Source organism: Symphalangus syndactylus, chromosome 24 (assembly GCF_028878055.3).
Source record: "Symphalangus syndactylus isolate Jambi chromosome 24, NHGRI_mSymSyn1-v2.1_pri, whole genome shotgun sequence".
NCBI lineage: Eukaryota > Metazoa > Chordata > Mammalia > Primates > Hylobatidae > Symphalangus > Symphalangus syndactylus.
The window spans coordinates 35,775,142-35,801,804 of NC_072446.2; the positions used below are offsets into that span (position 1 = coordinate 35,775,142).

The following is a 26,663-nucleotide window of genomic DNA, read 5'->3' on the forward strand; positions in this document are numbered from 1 at the left end:
AACAAATGCAGTCTTCAAAAAGAAGAAAAATAGAATTGAATTTTTCTACAGAAGACTTTAACAATTTTATGAAAAAAAAAAGACACTTTTAGGTGTGTGTCAATTGTCTATTGAAGTGTAATTAATTATTCCGAAACATTTATTATACCCCACAGATGCTATGGGTCAGGAATTTGGGAGCTGGGCAGTTCTGATTCAAGGTCTCAGGAGGTTGCAGTCAGTTGTCAGTCAGGCTACAGTCATTTGAATGCCTGACGAGCTGGAAGACCCATTTGCAAAGTAGCTATTATGCCTGGCAAGTCATTGCTGGCTGTTTGCAGGAGGCCTCAGTTCCTCAACATGTGGACCTCTGTAGGCTGCTTGCGTGCCTTCACAACATGGCGGCTGGCTTCCTCCACAGCATGTGATCTATGAGAGAGCAGGGAGGAAGTCACAATGTCTTTTATAGCTAAGCCGTGCAACTCACAGACTAGGCCAGGCACGGTGGCTCATGCCTGTAATCCCAGCACTTTGGGAGGCCGAGGCGGGCAGATCACCTGAGGTCGGGAGTTCGAGATCAGCCTGACCAACATAGAGAAACCCTGTCTCTACTAAAAATACACAATTAGCTGGGTGTGGTGGTGCATGCCTGTAATCCCAGCTACTCGGGAGGCTGAGGCAGGAGAATCTCTTGAACCCAGGAGGCGGAGGTTGCTGTGAACCAAGATCGCGCCATTGCACTCTAGCCTGGGCAACAAGAGCAAAACTCCGTCTCAAAAAAAAAAAAAGTCACAGACTATAATGTCTGCAATATCTAATTGGTTATATAGACCGGCATTCTTCAGCGTGGGAGGGGACTACACGAGGGCATGAACACCAGGAAGCAGGGATCACCGGGGGCCATCTTAGAAGCTGGCTACATGATACTTTCATAGATCTCTTCTATGAGGGGCTAATAACAGCCAGGCATGTGCTAGGTATTGAGGATACAATGGATGGGCCTGGAAGATATGAAATCAAATGTCAATGGCAGGGGGAGCCCAGGGTGCTCAGCCAGCCCAGAGGAAACAAGAAAGGCTTCACAGAGGAAAGGACATCTGAATGACACCTAAGATTGAGATGTTGACCAGATGAAGGCCATGGTGGTGTGTTGTAGGCAGGAGACTGAGGGGAAGTGGTTCCAGGGAGAGGGAATAGCATGTGTGAAAGCCTCACAGAAAGAGAGCAGAGCAGAACTGGGGAACTGAAAGAAGAGGCTGGGTCAGATCACATAGTGCCTTTTTTCTTTTCCCTTTTCTTTTTTTTTGAGATGAAGTCTTGCTCTGTTGCCCAGACTGGAGTACGGTGGCATGTTCTCAGCTCACCACAGCCCTGGCCTCCCAGGTTCAAGTGATTCTCCTGCTTCAGCCTCTCGAGTAACGGGGATTACAGGTGCATACCACCACACCCAGCTAATTTTTGTATTTTTAGTAGAGACAGGGTTTTGCTATGTTGGCCAGGCTGGTCTCAAACTCCTGACCTCAAGTGATCCACAGGCCTTGGCCTCCCAAACTGCTGGGATTAGAGGCGTGAGCCACCACACCCAGCCTAATGACACAGTGCCTTATAGGGAAAAAAAAAATGTGTGCCTCCTGTGGACAGGAGGGAGCCATGCAACAATTCAAAGCAGGGAAACAATGTAGAAGATGTACTGGGTCTGGATTCCATGAAATCATTCTCTCATTGTGCCCCAGGATGGCTAGCCCTAGCTGGGAAGGAACACTGAGTTCTCTTCCTGGCACATTGACAGAGAGGAGTTTAAGAGGCGGGCAAGCATAAAAGGAACTGGGTACCTCTCAACCCCAGAAAGTGATATTCAGGGAGCCAAGGGCAAATCTCTGCTTTCAGAATGGCTGCTGCAGCCAGCAGGCTGGAACCACAGGGTGGAAATTTCAGGAAGTCAGATTTTTGTCTCCCACCAGAAAACTTTTCCAAGGACCACAACTGCTATGGAAGTGACCACGGTCAGCTCCAGCTACCTCTCTCCAACCCCTCTTTTGGACTTTGTGGGCTGCTTATAATTCAATATTTGGAAGTTTCCCTGTGAAAGAGGACTGTGCACATCCAAGGGGACATTTTGGTGGCGTCGTGCTGGGTGCTGAGGAAGCAGCCCGCTGTCTGGAGCCTCCTAGGCCAGCATGGGATAGTGGAGCAGGAACAGGTTGGGCTCCTGGGAGCACAGAAAGGACAGCTGGTTTTCAGCCTAAGGCCAGAGAGAAGGCTTAGGAGAGAAATCAATCATTCCTTAGCTGAGGCTTAAAATTGGAGGATGTGGCTGGGCGCAGTGGCTCATGCCTGTAATCCCAGCTCTTTGGGAGGCCAAGGTGGGTGGATCACCTGAGGTCAGGAGTTCGCGACCAGCCTGGCCAACATGGCAAAACCCCGTCTCTACTAAAACTACAAAAATTAGCCAGGCGTGGTGGTGGGCGCCTGTAATCCCAGCTACTCGGGAGGCTGAGGCAGGAGAATCGCTTGAACCCGATCCCGGAAGGCGGAGGTTGCAGGGAGCTGAGATCGCGCCACGGCACTCCAGCCTGGGCGACAGAGCGAGACTCCGTCTCAAAATACAAAAAAAATTGCAGGATGTCGCTAGGAAAAGCAGGGAAAGCCTTCCCAGGCAGAGGGAACAGCGCCTGGGAATACAGCGCCTCAAAGAGCATCTGATGCCCTGTCCCCGTCCTACCCCTAGGCCCAGCCCGACCTGCCGCACCTCCCCGGCCCGGACCGTGGACACTGCGACCACTTGGGGGCGCTGTGACCTCCTCTCGGGTGAAATGAAACCCGAGGGCAGGCCCCCCCTCCCACCAAGCAAGTAAAGCAAGCCGTTTGAGGGAGTGGCCTGGAAATGAGAGAGAAAAAGTCCTAGAGCAGGAGTGGGATAGACTGTGAGGCAAACTGAGCTCAGAGCTCCAGTCCACTCTGGGGAGAGTCACGGTCCACATTTTGGGATTTAAGGAGATAAAGGGAGTGGGAACCAGAGCCTAGCGACGGGGACAGGGCATCAGATGCCCTTTGAGGAGCTGTATTCCTCCGGCAAGAATCTCTCCGGGCCTCTGTTTCCCCCATCTTAGATGGGCTCTGGGGCCTTCGGGCGCAAAAGGACACGATAGTGTGGCGGGTCCCGGAAAGGGACTCCCGGGCGGGGTGTTGCGGGGAGGTGGTGACGTGGCCGGACAGGACATAAAAGACCTGGACTAGAGGAGCGGAGCTGGCAGAAGCATTGGACGGCGGTGTACGCATGCGCGTCGTCGGAGGCAGGCGTTCTGCGGGCGCGTGCCCGAGAAACTGACGGCCGCGCATGCGCCCTTAGTTGGCGGGAAGTTTCGGAGGCGCGACCGTGACGTAGAAGGCGGAGACCGCTTGACCCTGACCAGGGAGTATCGGCTGCAGGGGCGCCAGGCGTCCAGGAGTGACCTGGGGCTGTGGAGAGCGACCCGTGGCCTTGTGTTTCAGGTACGGAGGTTCCGGACTGGACGGGCGTCGCCCTGAGGTCAGGAAGTCACAGACTTGTCCTCTGATGTGGCCCCGCCCGCCGCCGCACTAATCTCTTTGGCGTCGTACCCCTCGGCCCAGCTCGACCCGCCGCAGCCCCGGCCCCGACCGTGTTCACTGGGGGGCCCCGGGGGCGCTGCGACCTCCTCCCGGGTGAAATGAAACCCGAGGGCAGTACCCCATTAGAGACGTATCTGTCGAGCCAGGGGTCTAGGCTCCAGAAACAGGGGTGAGGACTACTGGGCAGAGGGCTGGGGTGACAGGCCTGGGTTCGAATTGCCCCTGTGCCCCCAGGCTGGCTGTGTCACAAGCTTGGGCCAGGCTTTTTGGCCCTCTGAACCTCAGTTCCCCTGTCTGCAGAGTGGAGTTAATGGTGCTTACGGAATTGTGGAAAGGTTTAAGTGGAATAACGATGCAACTAAAGCGCTTACATAGCACAGGTCCTAGCATAGAATAAGCGTTTAACGGTTGACAGTTGTTGCTTTTCTAAGCCTGGATCTGTGTGGTACAGTCGTTATTATCCAAGCCTGGATCTGTGTGATACGGTCATAAGGACCGTGGGGGATTCAGATCCTTGACCGACTCCTCCTTGTTATCTTTTCCTTTTTGTCCCTCTGCATATATTCATATCTTTTTACTTAGCACCCCCCACAGACAGATTTCTGCTGGGAGGGAGGGGACAATGAAGAGATGCCTAGGTGACATCCCTGCCTTCCAGTCAGTTGTTCATGACAGGCACTAGGAATACAAATACAGCCTGGCTGGGGAGACAGACATCTAAACAGATTTTATAGCCAATGCTACAAAGGTCAAGGAGCATAGCCACCAACTCTGCCAAAGATAAGTGATGTGAAAGCTTCATATTTGAGCCAGGTTGGGAAGGATGAATAAGTTTAACATGCAGAAGGACAGATATGTGCAAAGATTCAGAAGTAGTACAGGGAATAGGACTGGGAGGAGAGAGCAGGAATGGGTAAATTGGGACTAGTTTACCTAAGGTGTTGAGTACACTTTGGAAAAGTCCCGGCAACTGTCTGAAGAATAGACTGGGCCGGGCGCGGTGGCTCAGGCCTGTAATCCCAGCACTTTGGGAGGCCGAGGCCGGGCGGATCACCTGAGGTCAAGAGTTTGAGACCAGCCTGGCCAATATAGGGAAACCCCATAGCTACTAAAAATACAAAAATTAGGCCGGGCGCGGTGGCTCAAGCCTGTAATCCCAGCACTTTGGGAGGCCGAGGCGGGTGGATCACGAGGTCAGGAGATCGAGACCATCCTGGCTAACACGGTGAAACCCCGTCTCTACTAAAAAATACAAAAAAATTAGCCGGGCGTGCTGGCGGGCGCCTGTGGTCCCAGCTACTCGGGAGGCTGAGGCAGGAGAATGGTGTGAACCCAGGAGGTGGAGGTTGCGGTGAGCCGAGATCGCGCCACCGCACTCCAGCCTGGGGGACAGAGAAAGACTCCGTCTCAAAAAAAAAAAAAAAAAAAAAAAAAAAAAAATACAAAAATTAGCCGGGTGTGGTGGCAGGCACCTGTAATCCCAGCTACTCAGGAAGCTGAAGCAGGAGAATCGCTTGAACCTGGGAGGTGGAAGTTGCAGTGAGCCGAGACTACGCCACTGCACTCCAGCCTGGGCGACAGAGTGAGATTCTACCTCAAAAAAAAAAAAAAAAAAAACAAAAAGAATAGACTGGAGAGGGGCCATTGGAGGTAGAAAAACTAGTGGAGAGACTATTAGATAGTGGGAGGGACCAGAAATTATGAGACCTGAACTAAACTAGTAACAGTGAGGCTGGGCATGGTGGCTCACGCCTGTAATCCCAGGACTTTGGGAGGCCTAGGCGGGTGGATCACTTGAGGCCAGGAGTTTGAGACAAGCCTGGCCAACACGGGGAAACCCCATCTCTACTAAAAATGCAAAAATTAGCCAGGCATGGTGGTGCACACCTGTAATCCCAGCTACTCAGGAGGCTGAGGCAGGAGAATCACCTGAACTGGGGAGGAGGAGGTTGCAGTGAGCCAAGATTGCGCCACTGCACTCCAGCCTGGGCAACAGAGCAAGACCCTGTCTCAAAATAATAAATAAACTAGTAACAGTGAGAATGGAGAAAAGATTTAGAGACTGTTTATAGAACAGTTAGGATTTTGGATCCGGAGAACTGAGAAGAAGAAGTAATGGATGATGTGGTTTTTCTAGTTTGGAAGACCAGGTAGACCATAATGTCATCAATGGAATTAGGGACTAGTTAAACACAAAGTAACTGGGAAGTAAGGTAGGGTATGTGTTCAGGGAGACTTGAATATTTCTAGCAATAAAGTGTATAGAAATTCAGAAGAGGAGGTGATGGCCCCTGCTGATATTCTCTGTCAGGGAAGTGGATAAGGGTAGCTCGGAGAGGCTGGAAAGCACATGGCCTATTCTGGGGCAGTAAAGCCCCACTGAGACTGCAGCTGAAATGTGAAGAACAGATCACTTCATTTTCCTATTTTCAGAGTTTACCACCTAGGATGACTTCAGTGACTAGATCAGAGATCATAGATGGTAAGTATTGTAGTGAAATTCAGTACCTCTTACCTTGGGTTCAGGCTTCTGAGCTATACCCAAATCTTTCCTGGCTCCTGGTGGATTTGGAATCACATACTCGTTATTTGCAGAGATGCTTTCTTTATGTTTCTACGATCTAGGGGCATACATTTACTTTTTCCACTTTTTTGCACAAATAGTTGTGGCGGGCTTGATTTTGTATTTTGACTTTTTTATAACAAATGCTAGAAAAAGGACCAGTGATGTCTAAGACTCATGATCATCGATTGGAATCAAGTCTCAGTCCTGTGGAAGTGTTTACTAAAACATCTGCCTCCCTGGAGATGAATCAAGGCGTTTCAGAGGAAAGAATTCACCTTGGCTGTAGCCCTAAAAAAGGGGGAAATTGTGATCTCAGCCACCAGGAAAGACTTCAGTCGAAGTCCCTTCATTTGTCCCCTCAAGAACAATCTGCCAGTTATCAAGACAGGAGGCAATCCTGGCGGCGAGCAAGTATGAAAGAAACGAACCGGCGGAAGTCGCTGCATCCGATTCACCAGGGCATCACAGGTGGGGTGCTGTGTACACAAGACAGTGAGGTTCCAGCTCAGATAAGAGGCAGTGAGGTATGGCAGAAAGTGTGGGAGAATAGACATGACTTGCTACTTTGTAAGTACTGATGTCAAACACCTAGTAAATGTTCAGTATTACTGCTATTTCTTTTTAAGAGACAGGATGTTGCTGTTTTGTCTAGGCTGGACTTGAACTTCTGGGCTCAAGCAATCCTCCCACTTCAGCCTCCCAAGTAGCTGGGACTACAGGCGTGAGCCACTGCACCTGGCTTACTACTTATATTATTAGCTGCCACAAATAAATTTCTAATTGTTCAATACTCACCTCTGCTAGAGTGAGAGACATTAAAGATTTCTTTCTGTGGTTTTCTGTCTCATACTCTAAAGTAGAGCAGAAGATAGTTGGGTTGATACCTGATTTTAGCCTTTATAACTGGAAATACCTCAGAGGGAAGATGCAAATACAAATATGTAGAGTGGGCCAGGCACAGTGCCTCATGCCTGTAAATCCCAGCACTTTGGGAGGCAGGAGGATTGCTTGAGTCCAGGAGTTTGAGGACAACCTAGGCAAGATGGCAAGACCCCATCTCTACAAAAAGTTTTTTAAAAAATAGCAGGGCATGGTGGCACATACCTGTAGTCCCAGCTACTGGAGAGAGGCTGAGGCAAGAGGATCACTTGGGCCCAGGAATTCAAGGCAGCAGTGAGCTATGATTGTGCCACTCAATCTATCCTGGGTGACAAAGTAAGACTCCTGTCTCTAAAAAACTTTGTCTCTTTTTCCCTATCCCCTCTCTCTTCCCTCCTCCCTCCCTGCACCCCACCCCTCTCCCTTCCCTCTTCCCTCCCTGCACCCTACCCACCCCCGCCTCTCTTTCTTTCTCTCTCTCTCTCTCTCTCTGTGTGTGTGTGTGTGTGTGTGTGTGTATCTAGAGTGAAAAACTTAGTTTTTAGGGATGCTATACAGAATGTGATTTATGTCATTTTGTGTGAATTTACAATAGTAACTATATCTTAGTAAGCATCAAAGTACAGAACATAACGTGGAAAAGCTTGCATATTTCAGGAAGACTATACTAGCTCTGTGATGTTGAGTAAATTACTTAACCTTCTTTGTCTTAAGGTCTTCATCAGCAACTTGGAGGTGAAATAGTACCTATCTTACATAACACAGTACTTGGCACATAGTAAGCCCTGAAATGTTAAGCTACTGTGATTAGTTTTAAGGTATCATCCCATTTCCAAGTGGTCTGATGCACAGAAGGAAATCTGGGTAAAGATAGCCACTTAGCACATCAGAAAATTGCTGCCACAAGGCCCATGTACTTCAGTCCCTAGATGTGCTGAGAAAACATCAGTGCATCCCAAGATTAGCCCTACCTTTAGCTCTATGCCAGAGTATTTAGACTTAAACAGAAAAGCATCAATGTAATAAGATTGGTTATTGCCTGGTTATTTCTGGCAACCTGCCAGGTTTCCTTGGTTATAGGCAGAAAGTATCCTGTTTTTCTTGACTAATAGCAGTGACAATTAAGAGACAAGAACTTTAAAAACACAACCGGCTGAAGCTAGAGGGCAAAAAGGCATGTAGCTCTCATAATTCACAAAGCAAAATTCCTTTGCTGTGTAATAATTGTTTTCAAGCAGACATAATTTTAAAAAACGGTATCTACATCTTGCGATTGGTTAGAGATTCAGTTGCATGATTATGTAAAATGCTCACCCAATTCAGTCTAATAACTCACCGTATGACCTTGGGCAAGTTACCTATTATTTTGTGCCTGTGTCATTATCTGTTATCTGAATGGAATTCATAGGATACTTGCCTCAAGGTTTAATGAAATATGTATATAGCATTTCATAAAATCCTTTTTATATAGCAAGTGTTCAACAAATGTTAGCTATTAATGTTATTATTAGGTTATTATAGAGAGGCAGTATGGTAATAGAGAGAAAAACAGATACTGGTGACAGACTTGGGTTTGAATTCTGGCTCCACCAATTTCCAGTTTCTGGCCTCAAACAAGTCATTTCCCCTCAGAGCTGCAGTTTTCCCATTTGTAAAATGGAACTTTATAATAGTACTCTTCTTATAGTATACAGTACAAAGTGTTTAAAGCACATTGCAGTGCCTGTCCTATAAAAACGCTCAGATTTGGCCAGGCGCGGTGGCTCACACCTGTAATCCCAGCACTTTGGAAGGCCAAGGCAGGCAGATCACTTGAGGCCAGGAGTTCAAGACCAGCCTGGCCAACATGGGGAAACCCTGTCTCTACTAAAAATACAAAAAATTACCTGGGTGTGGTGGCGCATGCCTGTAATCCCAGCCACTGCAACCTCTTGGCTCACTGCAGCCTCCGCCTCCTGAGCCCTTTTGATTCTCGTGCCTCAGCCTCTGGAGTAGCTGGGATTACAGGCGCATGCCACCAATTCTGGCTAATTTTTCTATTTTTAGTAGAGACGGGATTTCACCATGTTGTCCAGGCTGGTCTGCAGCTCGTGGTCCCAAGTGATCCCATGCCTCGGCCCCAGAGTGTTGGGACTACAGGCATGAGCCACCGTACCTGCCCAATACAAAGATTCTTATAACTTTTTTTTTTTTTAAGTTTAGATGCACAAATGGGTAAACTTCATTCCTCAGTGTTCCTGCAAAAATTAGAATTCTGTCTTTAACTAAAGAAGGCTGTTCTTGCCTTAAGTTGGATTTATCAAGAGGGAGGACATTTTTCAGTTTTGTTAGTTGCTAACTATGTAACTATCATTTTTCAGTTTTGTTAGTTTCTAACTATGTAACTATCCAGCTCCTTAAATGTGGCTATGTTTTATGTTAGAGCTCAGCCGGTCTATCAGTGTCGATTTAGCAGAAAGCAAACGGCTTGGCTGTCTCCTGCTTTCCAGTTTCCAGGTGAGGTTCTTATAACTGGGAAATGTTTTTGTGTTTTTTTAACTGCTATTGTGACAATCTTTGATTTTTAGATGGAGTCTGACTCTGTCGCCCAGGCTGGAGTGCAGTGGTATGATCTTGACTCACTGCAACCTCCGCCTCCCAGGTTCAAGTGATTCTCCTGCCTCAGCCTCCAGAGTAGCTGGGACTACAGGCACATGCCACCACGCCCCGCTAATTTTTGTACTTTTAGTAGAGACGGGGTTTCACCGTGTTGGCCAGAATTGTCTCGATCTCCTGACCTCCTCCTAATCCGCCTGCCTTGGCCTCCCAAAGTGCTGGGATTACAGGCATGAGCCACCGCATCCAGCCCTTAATTTTTTGCATTTTAGTAGAGACGGGGTTTCATCGTGTTGCCCAGGCTGGTCTTGAACGCCTGAGCTCAGGCAGTCCACCCACCTCGGCCTCCCAAAGTGCTAGGATTACAGGTGTAAGCCACTGCGCCCAGCCTTTTTTAAAGGTGTATTGTGTATTATGTGGCTACCAGGTACTTACATCAGTTTAGATAAGCAGGTAATTTGTATGAATTAAATAACCCTTTTTTTTTCCTGAACCAAAAGTCAAAATCTATAGTCCAAGCAACAAAGAGTTTTTTGTTTTTTCTTTGTTTGTTTTTTTTGTTTGTTTTTTTGAGACGGAGTCTCGCTCTGTCACCAGGCTGGAGTGCAGTGGCACAATCTCGGCTCACTGCAACCTCTGCCTCCCAGGTTCAAGCGATTCTCCCGCCTCAGCCTCCCGAGTAGCTGGGACTACAGGCACACGCCACCATGCCCCGCTAATTTTTTTTGTATTTTTAGTAGAGACGGGGTTTCACCATGTTGGCCAGGATGGTCTCCATCTCCTGACCTTATTATCCGCCTGTCTCGGCCCTCCCAAAGTGCGTAAGCCACTGTGCCTGGTCAACAAAGAGTTTTTTTTTTTCTCTTATCTATTTATTTGTTTCTGTGAAAAGTCTTATGTGTAAAAATTAAATCATATTTAGTATTTAGTTTCATATTTATTAAACATCATAAAGTGACATAAATTTAGGACTGGCCTGGAAATTTTTGGTGGTTGTACTAAAAATGCTTTTCTTTATTTAGTTCTCTATTCAGAAACTTGAACCTTTCCTAAGGGACACTAAGGGCTTCAGTCTTGAAAGTTTTAGAGCCAAAGGTAAGTTGCTAACAGGTAAGTGGGCTTTGACCCTGGGCAGTCAAAGCTTTGCTCACAGCTTCCCCATTTACAGAAGCTGCTGCCTTATAAAACTCGCTCCCCGACCTTTTTTTTTTTTTTTTTTAAGACAGAGTCTCACTCTGTTGCCCAGACTGGAGTGCAGTAGGGTGATCTTGGCTCACTGCAGCCTCTGCCTCCTGGGTTCAAGCAGTTCTTCTGCCTGAGCCTCCCAAGTAGCTGGGAGCCACCACACCTGGCTAATTTTTGTATTTTTAGTAGAGGAGAGGTTTCACCATGTTGGCCGGGCTGGTCTTGGAACTCCTGACCTCAGTGATCTGCCCACCTTGGCCTCCCAAAGTGCTGGGATTACAGGCATGAGCCACTGTGCCCAGCCCCCTACATTTTTAAATTGCAAGAATATATGCTTATGAAGCTAAGGAGGTGTGAAAGTGGAAAATAATCTTCCCTTCCACTCTGACCCCCAGTCTCAGTTCCTCTCCCCAAAGGTAGCTATGGCCACCAGTTTCTTGTGTATCCTTGCAGAAATATTTATTGCTTTTTTTTTCTTTCTTTTTTTTTTTTTGAGATGGAGTCACGCTCTGTCACCCAGGCTGGAATACAGTGGCACAATCTTGGCTCACTGCAACCTCTGCCTCCTGGGTTCAAGCGATTCTCCTGCCTCAGCCTCCTGAGTTGCTGGGGTTATAGGCACCCACCACCGTGCCCAGCTAATTTTTTGTATACTTAGTAGATATGGGGTTTCGCCATGTTGGCCAGGCTGGTTTCTAATTCCTGACCTTAGGTGATCCGCCAGCCTTGGCCTCCTAAAGTGCTGGGATTACAGGCACAAGCCACTGTGCCCGGCCTGGATTTAACTCGTTCTTTACTAATAGGCTTTAAGGGTTGGTTTTTTTTTTTTATTATTATTAGTCTTTTGCTACTACAGTAAATAATGTAATTTTTTTTTGTTTTTTTTTTTTTTTTGAGATGGAGTCTCGCTGTGTTGCCCAGGCTGGAGTGCAGTGGCGCGATCTCGGCTCACTGCAAGGTCCTCCTCCCGGGTTCACGCCATTCTCCTGCCTCAGCTTCCCGAGTAGCTGGGACTACAGGCATCCGCCACTGCGCCCGGCTAATTTTTTGTATTTTTAGTACAGCCAGGGTTTCACCATGGTCTTGATCTCCTGATCTCGTGATCCGCCCGCCTCTGCCTCCCAAAGTGCTGGGATTACAGGCGTGAGCCACCTTGTTGCCCAGGCTGGAGTGCAATGGCGCGATCTCGGCTCACTGCAACCTCTGCCTCCCAGGTTGAAGCGATTCTCCTGCCTCAGCCTCCCTAGTAGCTGGGATTTCAGGCATGTGCCACCACGCCAGGCTAATTTTGTATTTTTAGTAGAGACGGGGTTTCTCCATGTTGGTCAGGCTGGTCTCGAACTCCCGACCTCAGGTGATCCGCCCGCCACGGCCTCCCAAAGTGCTGGGATTACAGGCATGAGCCACCACGTCTGGCCTTTTTTTTTTTTTTTTTTTTTTTTTTTTTTTTGAGAAGGAGTCTCGCCCTGTTGCCCAGGCTGGAGTGCAGTGGCGCAACCTCGGCTCACTGCAAGCTCCGCCTCCTGGGTCCACGCCATTCTCCTGCCTCAGCCTCCCGAGTAGCTGGGACTACAGGCTCCTGCCACCGCGCCTGGCTAATTTTTTGTATTTTTAGTAGAGACGGGGTTTCACCGTGTTAGCCAGGATGGTCTCGATCTCCTGACCTCGTGATCCGCCCGTCTTGGCCTCCCAAAGTGCTGGGATTACAGGCATGAGCCACCGCGCCTGGCCCCGTGTTCATTTTTAAAACTTAGGATGGTGGCTCTTTTACATTGATTGGTAGGAACTCTTTATATTACGAGGAAGTTAGCTAGTTGTCTGTGAAATAAATTACTAATGATTCAACTTTCTAGGAAGTACCTATTCTGCTAATAGTGTAAATATACACTTATCCAGGGTCAGAAATACTCAAGTTTACCCACTTAAAAGATCTAGAAAATATATGAACTTGGGCTTACTTGCCAGTTAAAATTGTTTATCTCAGAATTGTACCATCACCTTAATTAAAGTAGATATGCTAAGATTGGCCGGGCGCGGTGGCTCACGCTTGTAATCCCAGCACTTTGGGAGGCCGAGGCGGGTGGATCACGAGGTCAGGAGATCGAGACCACAGTGAAACCCCGTCTCTACTAAAAATACAAAAAAAAAATTAGCCGGGCGTAGTGGCGGACGCCTGTAGTCCCAGCTACTTGGAGAGGCTGAGGCAGGAGAATGGCGTGAACCCGGGAGGCGGAGCTTGCAGTGAGCCGAGATCGCGCCACTGCACTCCAGCCTGGGCGACAGAGCGAGACTCCGTCTCAAAAAAAAAAAAAAAAAGATATGCTAAGATTATCCTGATAACTAATTAACATAGCCTTTCCCCTTAGCATTCTTCACCTGAATGTAGTAGTGGACTCTTCAAGTCTAGCAGAGGCCTGTTTTTAACCTTACGCCCATAACTTTTCTTTTTTTCTGAGACAGGATCTTGCTCTGTTGCCCAGGCTGGAGTGCACTGGCATGATCACAGTTAACTGCAGCCTTGATCTCCTAGGCTCAAGCATTTCTCCTTCCTCAGCCTCCCAAGTAGCTGGAACTACAGGCATGTGCCACCACACCCAGCTAACTTTCTAAAAAAATTTTTTTTGTAGACATGGGGTCTTGCTGTGTTGCTCAGGCTGGTCTTGAACTCCTGGGCTCAAGTGAAACTCTCACCTCAGCATCCCAAAGTTCTAGGATTATAGCAGTGAGGCACTGTGCCTGGCCTTTTTGGTTTTCTTTCTTTCTTTTTTTTTTTTTTTTTTTTTTTTTTTTTTTTTTTTTTTTTGAGACGGAGTCTTGCTCTGTTGCCAGGCTGGAGTGCGGTGGTGTAATCTCGGCTCACTGCAACCTCCGCCTCCCAGGTTCAAGTGATTCTCCTTCCTCGGCCTCCTGAGTAGCTGGGACTACAGGCACGCGCCACCACACCCAGCTAATTTTTGTATTTTTAGTAGAGACGGGGTTTCACCATGTTGGCCAGGATGGTGTTGATCTCTTGACCTCGTGATCTGCCCGCCTTGGCCTCCCAAAGTGCTGGGATTACAGGCATGAGCCACTGCGCCCAGCCTGGTTTTCTTTTTCTAATAAAGAGATGGGGTTTCACTATGTTGCTCAAGCTGTGCTGGGCTCAAGCAATCCTCCTGCCTTAGCCTCCTAAGTAGCTGGAACTACAAGCACTATGCCCGGCTATGCCCATAATTTTTTATTTGCCTCCGTGTTTCTTATTACCCTCTTGCCTATTGCCTGTATTGCCTGACTTCTTTTTTTTTTTTTTTTTTTTTTTTTTTTTGATGAGACAGAGTCTCATTCTTGCCCAGGCTGGTGTGGCACCATCTCAGCTCACTGCAACCTCTGCCTCTCAGGCTCAAGCGATTCCCCTGCCTCAGCCTCCCGAGTAGCCGGGATTACAGGCGTGTACCACCACGCCCAGCTAATTTTTGTATTTTTAGTAGAGACAGGGTTTCATCATGTTGGCCTGGCTGGTCTTAAACTCCTGATCTCAAGTGATCTGTCTGCCTTGGCCTCCCAAAGTGCTGGGATTACAGGTGTGAGCCACCCCGCCCAACCTCAGATATACCTTTTAAACTGCTTTTTCACAGTTCATTTATAGAAACATTTATCATAAAAGTCATAAAGGCTGGGCACAGTGGCTTACGCCTACAATCCCAGGACTTTGGGAGGCTGAGGCAGGCGAATTGCTTGAGCCCAGGAGCTGGAGACCAGCCTAGGCAACATGGTAAAACCCCATTTCTACAGAAAATACAAAAATTAGCTGGGCATGGTGGTGCTGCCTGTATTCCCAGCAAATAGGGAGGCTGAGGCGGGGGTTACATTGCTTGAGTCCGGGAGGTGGAGGTTGCAGTGAGCTGAGATCACACCACTGCACTCCAGCCTAGGTGACAGAGCGAGAGTCTGTCTAAATAGATAAAAATGAGTTGTCTTTCATTTTATCTATACCTACCAGAAAAAAAAAGATAAAATCTTTCTACATACTTAACTCCACACTTTTGGGTGGGCTTGAGGACCAACATGTAACAGTAGACCCTAGTGCTGAGACTACCTTAATATACCTTTGTCAGCATCTCACTATGAAAATGTATATTTTCTTTATTTTATGACACGTAAATTTGTGCTGTCTAGCCTCTTCTCTTTCTGAAGAATTGAAACATTTTGCAGACGGACTGGAAACTGATGGAACTCTACAAAAATGTTTTGAAGATTCAAATGGGTAAGAGCAGTTCCCTTTCTGTCCTAAATTATGATTGAATTAGGACTTTTGGCCGGGCGTTGGTGGCTGACGCCTGTAATCCCAGCACTTTGGGAGGTCAAGGTAGGCAGATCACGAGGTCAGGAGATCCAGGCCATCCTGGCTAACACGGTGAAACCCTGTCTCTACTAAAAATAAAAAAAAAAAAATTAGCCGGGTGTGGTGGCAGGTGCCTGTAGTCCCAGCTACTCGGGAGGCTGAGGCAGGAGAATGGCGTGAACCCGGGAGGCGGAGCTTGCAGTCAGCCGAGATCGAGCCACTGCACTCCAGCCTGGGTGACAGAGGGAGACTCCGTCTCACAAAAGAAAAAAAAAAAGAATTAGGCCTTTTTTTTTTTTTTTTTTGAGACGGAGTCTCACTCTGTGGCCCAGGCTGGAGTGCAGTGGTGCAATCTCGGCTCACTGCAAGCTCCGCTTCCCGGGTTCACGCCATTCTCCTGCCTCAGCCTCCCGAGTAGCTGGGACTACAGCCGCCCGCCACCACACCCGGCTAATTTTTTGTATTTTTAGTAGAGACGGGGTTTCACCGTGCTAGCCAGGATGGTCTCGATCTCCTGACCTCGTGATCCGCCCGCCTCGGCCTCCCAAAGTGCTGGGATTACAGGCATGAGCCACCGCGCCCGGCCAGAATTAGGACTTTTGTTACAATTAGATAGTTGTTCATTCACCAACAAACATTTATTCAGCATCTTCTCTTTTTATTTATTTATTTTTTGATACTGAGTCTTGCTCTGTCCCCCAGGCTGGAGTGCAATGGTGCAATCTTGGCTTACTGCAACCTCTGTCTCCCAGGTTGAAACCACTCTCCTGCCTCAGCCTCCCAGGTATCTGGGACTACAGGCATGCGCCACCATGCCTGGCTAATTTTTTTGTATTTTTAGTAGAGATGGGGGAGATGGGGTTTCACCATGCTGGCCAGGCTGGTCTCGAGCTCCTGACCTCAAGTAATTCGCCCTACTCAGACTCCCAAAGTGCTGAGATTATAGGTGTGAGCCATCCTGCCTGTTCTTATTTTTTGTTTGTAGAGATGAAGTTTCACTATGTTGGCCAGGCTAGTCTTGAACTCCTAACCTCAGGTGATCTGCCTGCCTCAGCCTCCCAAAGTGCTGGGATTACAGACATGAGCCACCGCGCCGGCCTATTTTTAATTTTAAAGGCGGGGTCTCCCTATGTTACCGAGGCCTTTAGAACTCCTGGGTTCAAGTGAACCTCCTACCTCTGCCTCCCAAAGTGCTGGGATTACAGCCATGAGCCCCCACACCCAGCGGATTCAGCGTCTTATGTACCAGGCTCTTTTAGATGCTGGTGATATAATGACAAGTCAAGCAAGGTCTCTTTTGTCATACATTATAATAGAAGACACAATAAACAAATATATGGGAAATAATGACTCAGCGATAATCTAGGAGGTCAGTAAATATAATCGTGACTTGAGGGGGTGGGCAACTTTAGCTGGAGTGTTCAGAGAAGACCTCTAATGATTTGACCTTGGGCTTGAAACCTGTAAGATCTGAATGGTGAGAAGGAACCAGCCATGAAAAGATGAGGGGAAAAACATAATTCACATCTTTGCTAGCTTGCCAAGAGCCAAAGAACATGGCTCTTGAATATTAGCAGAAATTTAAAACTACCCCCAAACCTGGTACTTCCTCTGTAGAGGTGAGGCTAACATCCTTAACACCCTAATTTCCACCCAGCAACAAGTCACTTCGCTTGGGCTTACATCATGAACTTTAGGTTTTTGACTTCACAAAGGTCTTTAGGATTGACATTGCTAGACAGGAAATGAAAAACATTTTAGCTTAAAGTAGCATCTCCTTTTTTTTTTCTTTTTGAGATGGACTTTTGCTCTCGTCACCCAGGCTGGAGTGTAATGGCGCAATCTCTACTCACTGCAACCTCTGCCTCCTGAGTTCAAGTGATTTTCCTGCCTCAGCCTCCCGAGTAGCTAGGATTACAGGCACCTGCCACCATGCCCAGCTAATTTTTTATTTTTAGTACAGGCAGGGTTTCACCATATTGTCTAGACTGGTCTCAAACTCCTGACCTCAAGTGATCCACCCTTCTTGGCCACCCAAAGCGCTAGGATTACAGGCGTGAACCACCGCACCGGCCCTATTTTTTTTTTTTTTTTTTTTTTTTTTTTTTTTTTTTTTTTTTTTTGAGACAGAGTCTCGCTCTGTCACCCAGGCTGGAGTGCAGTGGCGCGATCTCGGCTCACTGCAAGCTCCGCCTCCCGGGTTCACGCCATTCTCCTGCCTCAGCCTCCCAAGTAGCTGGGACTACAGGCGCCCGCCAATACGCCCGGCTAATTTTTTGTATTTTTAGTAGAGACGGGGTTTCACCGTGTTAGCCAGGATGGTCTCGATCTCCTGACCTCGTGATCCGCCCGCCTCGGCCTCCCAAAGTGCTGGGATTACAGGCTTGAGCCACCGTGCCCGGCCTCCGGCCCTATTTTTAATGCAGTATATTTTAGCACAAGCTAATGTATCTTAGCCAGAGGTAGTAATGGCTGTGTGTCTCAGGCTTTCCTGGAAAAAACATGAATGGTGGCACAAATAATTTGTTTTTGCGAGGTAAAATACCAAGTACATATAAAATATTTTGGCATTTTCAGGCCTGCTTCTTTTCCATATGAATTAATTACCCCACTCATTTAAGCCATTGGGTAACAGTAGGAATCAAAGTTGGTAAGCTGGACGGTACCAGAGCACAGAGAGCCTTAAGTGCCAGGTTAAGGAGTTTTGACTTTTCTTCTGTATGCAGTAGAGAGTCACAGAGTTTTTTTTGTTTTGTTTGTTTGTTTTGTTTTTTTTTTTGAGACAGAGTCTCGCTCTGTTGGCCAGGCTGGAGTGCAGTGGCACAATCTCAGCTCACTGCAACCTCCACCTCCTGGGCTCAATCAATTCTCTGCCTCAGCCTCCCTAGCAGCTGGGATTACAGGTGTGTGCCACCACGCCTGGCTAATTGTTGTATCTTTAGTAGAGACAGGGTTTCACCATGTTGGCCAGGCTGGTCTTGAACTCCTGACCTCAGGTAATCCGCCTGCCTCGGCCTCCTAGAGTGCTGGGATTACAGGCGTAAGCCACCACGCCCGGCTGAGAGTCACAGAGTTTTTAAGCAAAGAAAAAAAGAAATTAGAGAAATATTTTAAGAAAGGTTAATCTGGCCATGATGTGAATTGGAATTGATAAGAGAAACAATATAAAGAGACCACTTAGAAAGCTATTACCTAGCTATTACCTACAGCTTAGAAAGTTATTACCTAGTGCAAGCCCGGCACAGTGGCTCAAGCTTGTAATCCCAGCAGTTTGGGAGCCTGAGGCGGGCAGATCACGAGGTCAGGAGATTGAAACCATCCTGGCTTAACACAGTGAAACCCTGTCTCTACTAAAAATACAAAAAATCAGCCAGGGTGGTGGCGGGCGCCTGTAGTCCCAGCTACTCGGGAGGCTGAGGCAGGAGAATGGCATAAACCCAGGAGGCGAAGCTTGCAGTGAGCCAAGATTGCGCCACTGCACTCCAGCCTGGGCGATAGAGTGAGACTCCATCTCAAAAAAAATAGAAAGTTATTACCTAGTGGAAAAGTGAAATAGAGTCCAACATTAAGTATTTTTTGAAAGACAAAAATTATGTAAGGGATTCTGGGCATGGTGGCTCCCACCTGTAATCTGAGCATTTTGGGAGACCAAGGTGGGAGGATCACTTGAGCCCAGGAGTTTGAGACCTGGGCAACATGGCGAGACTCCATCTCTACTAAAAAGAAATAAATAAAAGGCTGGGTGCGGTGGCTCATGCTTGTAATCCCAGCACTTTGGGAGGCTGAGGTGGGTGGATCATGAGGTCAGGAGTTTGAGACCAGCCTGGCCAACATAGTGAAACCCCGTCTCTACTAAAAATACAAAAATTAGCTGGGGATGGTCATGGGCGCCTGTAGTCCTGGCTACTCTGGAGGCTGAGGCAGGAAAATCACTTGAACCCGGGAGGCGGAGGTTGCAGTGAGCCGAGATCATGCCACTGCACTCCAGCCTGGGCGACACAGCGAGACTCCATCTCAAAAATAAATAAATAGCTGGGTGCTGTTGCTCATGCCTGTAATCCCAGAACTTTGGGAGGTTGAGGCGGGCGGATCACCTGAGGTCGGGAGTTTGAGACCAGCCTGACCAACATGGAGAAACCCCACCTCTACTGAAAATACAAAATTAGCCGGACGTGGTGGCACATGCCTATAATTCCAGCTACTCTGGAGGCTGAGGCAGGAGGATCTATTGAACCAGGGAGGCAGAGGTTGCAGAGAGCCAAGATTGTGCCATTGCACTTCAGCCTGGGCAACAAGAGGGAAACTCCATCTCAAATAAATAAATAAGTAATTTATAAGCAATTATATTAAAGCAAATATTTCTTGAAAGATTTATGTCATAATCCTATCTGTTTTCCAGAAAAGCATCAGATTTTTCTCTGGAAGCATCTGTGGCTGAGATGAAGGAATACATAACAAAGTAAGTTAACCTTTGTTAGAAAATCTAAATTCGTTCTCCCATGTGGAGAAATTAACTAACTTGGAAAAAATGAATAGTAAGCATTGTATTTGGAGAGTCAGCATTAGTGCACCAATACCAGAAGTTAGAAGGCTGCATATTGAGATTTTTATGGACTCCACTAAAGATCAATTTCATAGAATGGAGTCTAGATAATACAAATATTAATTTGGAGAACTCAGGTTTGATATGATTAAATATCCTTTGAATTGGTCAGGCTTTCTAACCCTGTAATGACCTTTCAACTCACATTTTACATCCAGATTGTACACCTCACATACACTTACTGTTACTGTGAGTGATTCAGAATAAGATAAAAATTAACTGAATTTTTTTCCTGATTCTTACAGGTTTTCTTTAGAACGTCAGACTTGGGATCAGCTCTTGCTTCACTACCAGCAGGAGGCTGAAGAGATATTGTCCAGGTTAGATCTATGAAGTGTAAAAACTGTCTTTAAAAATCTTAGGAGTCTGATTGGTGTTTATTTCAGTTCTGTTAGCACAAATTGAAAGACGAATCCTTTCTCACGGGCCAATAAGCTCATCAAATTCTGTAGTGTGTATTAGCACTCTCTGACCATAAACGGGAAGTGAGTGAGAGGAAGGAAGAGTTGGTGTCACTATTTTCAGTCCAAGAACACAGTTGCTTCTCTTCTGTGTCCTTGGCTAACATTTCATATCCTGGGGGAGACAGGCACATCTCTGCATTGTACCTGGCAGCCTGGGGCTGGGCCAAGAACAGTAACCAAGGGGCTTCAGTGAGCACATGGCCTATGAGCTGCAGGTTTGGGGGATGCCCTTGGCCAGGGCCTTCTTGGAGACAGAAAGACATGAAAGTGGGTGATGAGGAAGATTGAGGAAAGAGAGGATCTTTGGGTCTTGAAGGTAGAGGAAAAGTAGGAAAGTGCTAGGTGTTTTTTTTTTTGTTTTGGTTTGTTTTGGAGACAGACTCTTGCTCTGTTGCCAAGGCTGGAGTGCATGGCGCCATCTGAGCTCACTCTGCCTCCTGGGTTCAAGCAATTCTGCCTCAGCCTCCTGAGTAGCTGGGACTACAGGTGTGTGCCATGATGCCTGGCTAATTTTTGTATTTTTAGTAGAGACAGGATTTCACCATGTTGGCCAGGCTGGGCTGGGTGTTTTTTTGTTGTTTTTTTGTTTGTTTTTTTGCTCTGTCGCCCAGGCTGGAATGCAGTGGCACAATCTCGGCTCACTGCAGCCTCCAACTCCCGGGTTCAGGTGATTCTCCTGCCTCAGCCTCCCGAGTAGCTGGGATTACAGGCATGCCCCACCACACCCCACTAATTTTTGTATTTTTAGTAGAGACGGGGTTTTGCCATGTTGGCCAGGCTGGTCGTGAACTCCTGGCCTCAAGTGATCTGCCCATCTTGGCCTCCCAATATGTTGAGATTACAGGTGTAAGCCACGGCACCTGGCCAGAAAATGCTAGATTTTGATTTAGTTGAACATTTAAACCACGGTTTTAAGCTTTTTTTCGAAATAGAATCAGCTAGAATCCTAACTACAAAATATTAGTCAAAACCCTAATTACAAAAGTGGCCTCTCAGTAGAGAGGGGCTTTGAGGAACATGGTTTGAAAAATTTCCCCAATCCAGGTAATGATGGTTATCAGTTACTTTATTCACCTCTTTCATACTCTATTTATGAAGATAGATAATGTGTAAGATGCCAGTTTCAGATAAAAACTTTTGCGGCAAAGCTTGTAGGTTAAGAGGAATGGTCCTAGAAGCAGACTGTCTGTTCAGACTCCTAATTGTTCCTTAGTTTTGTGACCTTGGGCAAGTCACTTAGTCTTGAATGAGCCTGAGGTTTGCTCATTTGAAAATGGAGATGATATTAGTACCTTCCTCATTGAGTTATTGTGTCAAATTAGGTTAAATGTAAAGTGCCCAGTAGTGTCTGGCATCTACTTAGCAGTCAGTAAATTGTAGTAGTTGTTGTTATTAAAGTTGTTGTTCATCAGTTTTCATGAACTCTCAGTCCTGTTCAGTTATTTTAGATAATTGAAGTAGGCCAGCATGTTTTGGTAAACAATTATAGACACTGACTTTTGGATAGCAAGCTTTGGCTTCACTCTCTCCCAAGTATAGTCCTTCTGGCATATGGACCTTACTATTAAGTGGATTCAACTGACTGGAAGCTTCCAGCATTTCCTGGAGTCCGGAGGTATAAAGACATGAATACTAGACAATTGTTTCAGAACTTCTTGTTAAGGCCAGGCGCGGTGGCTCACGCCTGTAATTCCAGCACTTTGGGAGGCCGAAGCGGGCAGATCACAAGTTCAGGAGTTCGAGACCAGCCTGGCCAACATGGTGAAACCGCGTCTCTACTAAAAATACAAAAAATTAGCCGGGCATGGTGGCAGGTGCCTGAAATCCCAGCTACTCAGGAGGCTGAGGCAGGAAAATCACTTGAACCCGGGAGGGAGAGGTTGCAGTGAGCTGAGACCGCACCACTGCACTCCAGCCTGGGCAACAGAGTGAGACTCTGTCTCAAAAAAAAAAAAAAAAAAAAAAAACTTCCTGTTAAAAAGAGAGCCTATACCTAGTGTAGAGTGGAGGAATACTGATTCAGCTTTATAGGATAATCTTTGGTATCTCTTTCAGAAAATAATTACAGAATCTCTCGAAAGCTCTTTTGTTTTGTTTTTAGAGGATCAACTGAGGCCAAAACTACTGAGGTCAAAGTGGAACCTGTGACATATCTTAGGTCTTCTCAGAATGAAGTTCTTAATACAAAACCTGACTACCAGAAAATATTACAGAACCAGAGCAAGGTCTTTGATTGTATGGAGTTGGTGGTAAGTGGGCTCATGTTTATTTAGTTGAGTTATCCAGCTTTGCCACCTTGTAATCCTTGGAAATTAAAAGACCTGGAGAATATCTATAAGTGTAAGTTGAATAAGTATATTCAACTCTACCTTGGGAAAACATGGAGAGACAATTAAAAAATAATAAACAAATGAATGTATAGTGGTAAATGCTGATGAAGCAGGGTAAGAGGGACAGACAGTATAGGGAGGTTGGTGGGTTGCTATTTTATATAGCAAGGTTATTGAAGGCCCCTCTGAGGTGCCATTTCAACAGGCTTGAAGGAAATGAGCCATGAGGACATTTGAGGGAGTAGTATTGTGTCAATCCAGGTATTAACAGCAAGCAGATGGCATTTGAAAGGACAATTCAAGGAGAGTTTATTTTCAAAAAGGCTAAATAGAAAGGTATAGGTATTGGAGAACCACAAGGATTAGTGGAGTAACCTGGGGCTTATAGGCAGCAGAGCTCTTACTCCCCCTAGGACTAAAAGGGAGGAGGGAGTAGCAGTTACTGTGGCACCTAATGGGAGAAAGTCACATGGTTAGCTGACTTGAGCCAACTCAAGATGACTCGTTCAGCTCCTTCCCACTTAGGCATCCTGTTGGTAGGGGTTACACAGGTCAGCCTCCTGGAGCATAGAGCAGCCTGGAGAAGAATGTGGTGTGACTTTGGAGGAACAAACAGAATTATCTGGCATAAGCATTCCAGGCTGAAAGAACAGCAAGCCCAAAGCTCCTGAGCAAGAGCTTGCTTGTCGGGTTTGAGGAACATCCAAGAAGCCATGGACCTTTACAGCTCACAGCTGTCTTTTTTCTACAGATGGATGAGCTGAAAGGATCAGTGAAACAGCTGCAGGCCTTTATGGATGAAAGTACCCAGTGCTTCCAGAAGGTGTCAGTACAGCTTGGTAAGCTTGTCTCTTGAGGGGACCAGAGTTTGGGCTGTTTTCCATCTGATAGCCTTTGAGATACAAACTGCCCTTCAAAGCCTATGGTCCAAGAGGGTAAGACCTATATGAGGTGATTTGTTTTTCTCCCCACAATAAATAGTATGTTATGGGTACTCAGAGTTGATAGGAAATTTCTAGATGTAAATTCTACAGAAGCACAGTAGACTGAGAAATTAAATCCCCATGAAATATGTTGTTGTTTTGGTAAATCCAAGACTTAAGAAATACCCACCCATTGCTTTTTCCAACTCTTCATTTCCCAAGAATTCACTAAGTGACACTGACATTACTCCTTCCTAGCTTTTCCTGACCTCCTTCCAGCCCTAAATTATTGGCTATACATACCTTCATTTTCTTTCTTCTTCTTTTTTTTTTTTTTTGAGGCAAAGTCTCACTCTCGCTCTGTCATCCAGGTTGGAGTGAATGGCGCAATGACTGCACAGCTCACTGCAGCCTCAACCTGATAGGCTCAAGCAGTCCTTTCACCTCAGGCTCCCAGAGTAGCTGGGACTAAAAGCGTGCACCACCACACCCAGCTAAATTTTTAATTTTTTTGTAGAGATGGGGTCCCCCTGTTTGTCCAGGCTGGTCTTCAACTCCTGGGCTCAAGTGATCATCCTGCCTCGGCCTCCCAAAGTGCTGGGATTACAAGTGTGAGCCACTGCACCTGACCATCTTGTTTTTTTTGTTGTTGTTGTTTTGGTTTTTTTTGTTTTGTCTTGTTTTGTTTTGTTTTTTTGAGACGGAGTTTCACTCTTGTTGCCCAGGCTAGAGTGCAATGGTGCGATCTTGGCTCACTGCAACTTCTGCTTCCTGGGTTCAAGTGATTCTTCTGCCTCAGCCTCCCAAGTAGCTGGGATTACAGGCATGCTCCACCATGCCCGGCTAATTTTATATTTTTAGTAGAGACGGGCTTTCTCCATGTTGGTCAGGCTGGTCTCGAACTCCTGACTTCAGGTGATCCACCTGCCTCGGCCTCCCCAAGTGCTGGGATTACAGGTGTGAGCCACTGCGCCCAGCCTCCATCTTCTTATTGATCACATTGTATTGTGATTGTAGTGGTGGCTGGCTTTTTTTTTTTTTTTTTTTTTGAGACAGTCTCACTCTGTTGCCCAGGCTAGAATGCAGTGGCATGATCTTGGCTCACTGCAACCTCTGCCTCCTGAGTTCAAGATATTCTCCCACCTCAGCCTCCTGAGTAGCTGGGATTACAGGCATGTGCCGCCATGCCTGGCTAATTTTTGTATTTTTAGTAGAGATGGGGTTTCACCATGTTGGTCAGGCTGGTCTTGAACTTCTGATCGCAAGTGATCTGCTCACTTTGGCTTTCCAAAGTGTTGGGATTACAGGGATTACAGGCATGAGCCACCTTTTTTTTTTTTTTTTTTTTAAAGACAGGGTCTTGCTCTGTTGCCCAGGCTGGAATACAGGGGTGCAGTCATGACTCATTGCAGCCTCAACTTTCTGGGCACCCAGGTGATCCTCTTGCCTCCCATGTAGCTGGAGGATCATGCTAGGACCATGCTAGGCTAATTTTTTTTTTTTTTTTTTTTTTTTTTTTTGTAGAGACAAGGTCTTACTGTTGCCCAGGCTAGTCTCAAACTCCTGGGCTCAAGGAATCCTCCCGCCTTGGTCTCCCAAAGTGCTGGGATTACAGGCGTGAGCCACCATGTCCAGCTGTGGCTGGCATTCTTACCAAATTGTCATCTCCTTGAGGCCAGAGACTCTTATTTGTCTTAGTAGTGCCCTTCCATGTCTGGCACAATGTCCCTACATTAAGTTTTCAATAAATGTTACATTATTTCAATTGAAATTTATTTTTTGGCCTCTTTTCTCTGCAGGGAAGAGAAGCATGCAACAATTAGATCCCTCACCAGCTCGAAAACTGTTGAAGCTTCACCTACAGAACCCACCTGCCACACATGGATCTGGATCTGGATCTTGTCAGTGACCTTATGAGAGTTTCTGCCACAAGGTGCCCAAGAGGAGAGGAATGGGAAGAGTGCCCCAGCACATGGTGACTGCATGATTTCTGCTCGTTGCCTTTGAAGATAACTGGCAGGACTGACTGTAGAGCACTTTGACTTTTTTCAAAATGTGATGGAATTTGTACATCCAAATGAATATTGTATAGACATTTTTCCCAGGAATGTGCAAAATGCTTGAAAGTTCAAACTTCTTTTTTGAAATGATCTTCAGATCTAGTGGCCCATTCTTTTATCTTTATCCTGTGAAGGTGTTTTTCAGGTTTTGAAACAATCCAAAAATCATTTAGGACCAAGTCTAAGGAAACATTTTAGTGGCCAAGTTGGATTCTGGTTGTAAAGGAATGATACTAATTTTCTAGCATGGCTCTGAAGGTGATTTTAGGTAGAAGAGTTTTGAGGCTGGGCACAATGGCTCATGCCTGTAATCCTAGCACTTTGGGAGACTGAGGCGGGTGGATTGCTTGAGCCCAGAAGTTGAAGACCAGCCTGAGAAATAAGGTGAAACCCTGTCTACAAAAAATACAAAAAGTTAGCTGGGTGTGGTGGCGTGCGCCTGTAGTGCTAGCTACTCAGAAGGCTGAGGTGGGAGGATTGTTTGAGCCCAGGAGGTTGAGGCTGCAGTGAGTTCTAATTGCGCCACTGCACTCTAGCCTGAGTGACAGTGAGACACTGTCTTAAAAAAAATTAAAAATTCTAAAAAAATGAAAAAAAAGTTTTAAGCATTGTTTGCATCATTGGGATACATGTGTCACTTCACAAGATGTTCAATTTGAAGGAAATACCACTCATTCTCTATGTCCTGTTGTCTGTAGTGTGCTTCAGTTTTTAATATTGAGTTGACCTCCTAAATCCTGGATTCATGACAAGAAAGGAGTAAGTACTACTATTCATTGTTCTATTTGTTTATAATCTGTATTGTAAAATTGCACATAATTAAAAGCTTTCCCTTGTCTTTGTCTATGTTTTGAGTGTATAAACAAAAAGGGAGTGCCGGGCGCAGTGGCTCACGCCTTTAATCCCAGCACTTTGGGAGGCCAAGTCGGGCAGATTGCCTGAGCTCAGGAGGTCATGACCAGCCTGGGCAATACGGTGAAACCCTGTCTCTACTAAAAATACAAAAAATTAGCCGGGCGTGGTGGCGTGCACTTGTAGTTCCAGCTACTCAGGAGGCTGAGGCAGGAGTATTGCTTGAACCTGGGAGGTAGCAGTTGCAGTGAGCCAAGATTGCACCACTGCACTCCAGCCTGGGCGGAAGAGCGAGACTCCGTCTCAGAAAAAAAA

The 26,663-nt window shown here is 46.6% G+C and overlaps 1 protein-coding gene and 1 long non-coding RNA gene across 6 annotated transcripts; one reads left to right on the forward strand and one right to left on the reverse strand.

Annotated features, from left to right (window-relative positions):
* Positions 1–103: 103 nt before the first annotated feature.
* LOC129474179 (uncharacterized) lies at positions 104–3,272 on the reverse strand. 2 transcript variants are annotated; one of them, XR_008654467.2, is made up of 3 exons: positions 3,199–3,272; positions 1,812–2,188; positions 104–408 (listed from the first exon to the last, which is right to left on the reverse strand). It is a non-coding gene; the product is annotated as an uncharacterized lncRNA (long non-coding RNA). The 2 variants fall into 2 exon arrangements; XR_010119426.1 differs by lacking the exon at positions 3,199–3,272 and having other exon boundaries at positions 1,812–2,883.
* Positions 2,790–26,334, forward strand: DSN1 (DSN1 component of MIS12 kinetochore complex). Of its 4 annotated transcripts, none has more exons than XM_055265163.2 (11): positions 2,790–3,471; positions 6,004–6,052; positions 6,284–6,604; positions 9,438–9,511; positions 10,633–10,705; positions 14,951–15,038; positions 19,516–19,575; positions 19,965–20,039; positions 22,285–22,432; positions 23,265–23,352; positions 25,236–26,334. In XM_055265163.2, the coding sequence occupies exons 2-11, from the start codon at positions 6,019–6,021 to the stop codon at positions 25,343–25,345; spliced, it is 1,071 nt and encodes a 356-aa protein (XP_055121138.2). In that variant the 5' UTR covers positions 2,790–3,471; positions 6,004–6,018; the 3' UTR covers positions 25,346–26,334. The 4 variants fall into 4 exon arrangements, with proteins under 4 accessions (XP_055121138.2, XP_055121143.1, XP_063489867.1 ...); XM_063633797.1 differs by having other exon boundaries at positions 3,337–4,697; positions 5,023–6,052; XM_055265168.2 differs by lacking the exon at positions 6,284–6,604 and having other exon boundaries at positions 3,332–3,471.
* The last annotated feature ends 329 nt before the right edge of the window (positions 26,335–26,663 follow it).

What these genes read in the sequence shown, in the direction of transcription:
- DSN1 (XM_055265163.2), top strand. Translation starts at nt 6,019, where the DNA reads ATGACTTCAGTGACTAGATCAGAGATCATAGATG. An exon ending in GATTCACCAGGGCATCACAG is followed by an intron (nt 6,605 to 9,437) that starts GTGGGGTGCTGT and finishes GTTTTATGTTAG; the next exon opens with AGCTCAGCCGGTCTATCAGT. An exon ending in TCCTGCTTTCCAGTTTCCAG is followed by an intron (nt 9,512 to 10,632) that starts GTGAGGTTCTTA and finishes TTCTTTATTTAG; the next exon opens with TTCTCTATTCAGAAACTTGA.